This window comes from Littorina saxatilis, linkage group LG10 (assembly GCF_037325665.1).
Source record: "Littorina saxatilis isolate snail1 linkage group LG10, US_GU_Lsax_2.0, whole genome shotgun sequence".
Taxonomy (NCBI): Eukaryota; Metazoa; Mollusca; class Gastropoda; order Littorinimorpha; family Littorinidae; genus Littorina; species Littorina saxatilis.
In genome coordinates this window covers 24,926,283-24,929,124 of record NC_090254.1, presented here as the reverse complement: position 1 = coordinate 24,929,124, position 2,842 = coordinate 24,926,283, and the positions used below count along the sequence as shown (strand labels likewise).

The 2,842-nt window shown below is 45.7% G+C and overlaps 1 protein-coding gene across 1 annotated transcript in view; it reads right to left on the bottom strand.

The window, feature by feature from the left end:
• LOC138978485 (E3 ubiquitin-protein ligase MIB2-like) overlaps positions 1–1,928 on the bottom strand; it is a 17,715-nt gene extending 15,787 nt beyond the window's left edge. The window contains exons 1-3 of the mRNA XM_070351226.1: positions 1,741–1,928; positions 459–667; positions 1–108 (exon numbers count right to left, since the gene is read on the bottom strand). The exon at positions 1–108 is cut by the window's left edge and continues 64 nt beyond it. Of these exons, the coding sequence (XP_070207327.1) occupies positions 1–108; positions 459–666 (316 nt within the window). The 5' untranslated portion in view covers position 667; positions 1,741–1,928. The remainder of the gene's footprint in view (positions 109–458; positions 668–1,740) is intronic.
• Between the last annotated feature and the right edge of the window lie 914 nt (positions 1,929–2,842).

The following is a 2,842-nucleotide window of genomic DNA, read 5'->3' as shown; positions in this document are numbered from 1 at the left end:
AGCACAGGGAGCAAAGGTCACATCCGCTACAGTCCTGACATCTCCATAACATGCCGTAAATGTCTTTTTCTCCACACTCTGAGCAAGTCGTATCCGGATGGCGGGTTCCTTTGACAAGAAGTAGTTGAGTGAGTCAAGTGTTAGAAATTGTAAAGCATTAATAGGTTTGTTGGTTTAATGGTCACTTGATCGACTGATTGGTTGATTAACTGATTAATATTATTCATTGATTGCAATCATAAATACCAGGACAGAATGCATAGACAGACTGGCAACAAGATAAGGGCATGCCAGACGAAAATTCATAACAAAGATAGTGTATGAACATAACGCTAAAACGCTTCGAATTTCTGTTTGTGACCTTACTTCACCAATCCAAAGAAGGACTGAACAAAATGTTTTAAATGTGACTTTAATGTGTGTAGTAAAAAAAACAATTAATGTCAAAGCAAACATACCAATCTGTGCAGTGTCAAACACGCGTAGTTCAAATCTCCCAGCATGCCCTGCGCTGCACATGCTTTCCTGTCCCATGTCCCACTGCACGCGCACCCTGTGGTTGCCTAGCAACTGAGTGACCGTCCCGAGGAACCCCTCCCCTCCATCCTCATCCCCGCTTGACCAGTCCGGACCGCGGAGAACTCTCAGCCCTTCGTATCCGCTCATACTGGGAAAACCAAATGGACAAAATGTGTGTAGCTTTGGGAGTTTGGATTTTATGCGTGCGTTTGATTTGTTGTCGTGGTTGGTGGTGAAGGTTTGGTTCTTTTTGCTTTCATTGTTTTGTTTTGGGGGTTGTGTGTTCAAGGCTTTTGTTTTTGTTTTGTTGATGTTGGGTTGCAATACCAACCACAACAACAAGAACAAGAACAACAGCAAAGACAACAACAATAGCAACACCAACACCACCACCAACAACAACAACAACAACAACAACAACAACAACAACAACAACAACAACAACAACGACGTCTACTACTAATTGTACTACTTTTACTATCCCCACTGGTCCGATTCATACTTGCAACCACTACCACAACCACCAAAAACGCAGCTGTAACTGCAACCTCAAGAATTACTTCTACTACTTCCACTAACATCGCAACCGCTGACACTGTAACTACCACTACTACTGATTAATCCAACCGGCAACGCTATTTGACCACGCATTCGTGCTACTTTTACAACCACCACCAACCATATCAACACAACAACAACTGATATCATAATCAGTACTGCTGCAACGTTGTTCTCTGTCCGTCCGTCCGTCCGTATGTCTCTCTCACCGTTTGTCTGCCTGCCTGCCTGCCTGCCTGTCTGTCTGTCTGTCTGTCTGTCTGTCTGTCTGTCTGTCTGTGTATGTCTGTCTGTCTGTCTGTCTGTCTGTCTGTCTGTCTGTCTGTCTGTCTGTCTGTCTGTCTGTCTGTCTGTCTCTCTCTCTCTAGCTCTCTCTCTCTCTGTAGTCTCTCTCTCAGTCTCTCTCTCTCTCTCTCTCTCTCTCTCTCTCAGAGTCTCTCTCCCTCTCTCTCTTCTCTCTTCTCTCTCTCTCTCTCTCTCTCTCTCTCTCTCTCTCTCTCTCTCTCTCTCTCTCTCAGAGTCTCTCAGTTTAAACATTATTAAACAGGCAAATTATCAAGCTATACATTTAATTTCAGGCGCCTCTTCAAGGCACATTATTTTTAGGTCTGACCATAAAATAATGAACAAGTCACTCAATACTAGTATCGCTTGGTCTCTTACCTTGCCAGAACACTGGAACTCACTGAGTCGAATCGTCGAAGTCCAAAACAACCAAATTTGCCCGAAATCACACCGCAAACTACGTAAATGTATTCTACCTTTGTATCTTTTCTAAAATCTAATAACTATAAGCACGTTACGTCACAGTGGGACGGCGATATCCGCCGCCATGTTTTCACGCGTGTATCTTCCTGGCAGTATTGTTGAAAACTACACATCTGTGTTGATCCTATTTTGGGAAAAACAGGAATTCCCGCCGAAGTGGATAACGTAGGCACGGCCGGAAAAATGACTTGACCTTGGGACTGGTCTCTAACACACAGGCACAAGGAGTATGTATATATATATATATGTGTGTGTGTGTGTGGATGTGTGTGTGTGTGTGTTTGTGTGTGATCGTGTGTGTGTCTGTGTGTCTGTGCAGGGGCGGGGGGGGGGGGGGTGTTACAGGGGTTCCGGACCCCCCCCCTTCCCCCGGCTGTAAAGAAAAAAGAAGATTTAATACTAACTTTAAAAGACATAATAAGTGGCTGCTGACACCAGTTGTTCATGGGAGCTTCGCCCCCCCCCGACCCCTGGACCCCAGGTTGTACAAATCCCCCCCCCCACCCCCCCACCCCCCACCCCGGCTTAACTGCTCCGCCCCTAGTGTGTGTGTGTGTGTGTGTGTGTATGTGTGTGTGTGTGTGTGTGTGTGTGTGTGTGAGTGTGTGTGTGTTTGTGCGGGTGTGTGTGTGTGTGTGTGTGAGACTGAGAGACTGCCGGAGAGACAGAGAGAGACAGAGAGAGACTGAGAGAGAGAGACAGAGACAGAGACAGAGACATAAGCAGAGACAGACAGACAGATAGACAGACAGACAGCCAGACAGCCAGACAGTCGGACAGACAGACACACTGTCAGACTGACAGACTACAAGACAGAGACAGAGACAGCGATACATACAGACATATAATTATAGTGAGAGTGTGAAAGATTACCACTTCCTGTGCCTGTGTTAAAACCTCAGCGAGTCGAGTCATTCGTTTTTCACTGCGTGCGCTATCTAGTTCAGCGGCAATCCCTGTTTCGATTAAAATAGAATATGTACACACTCTACGAAAC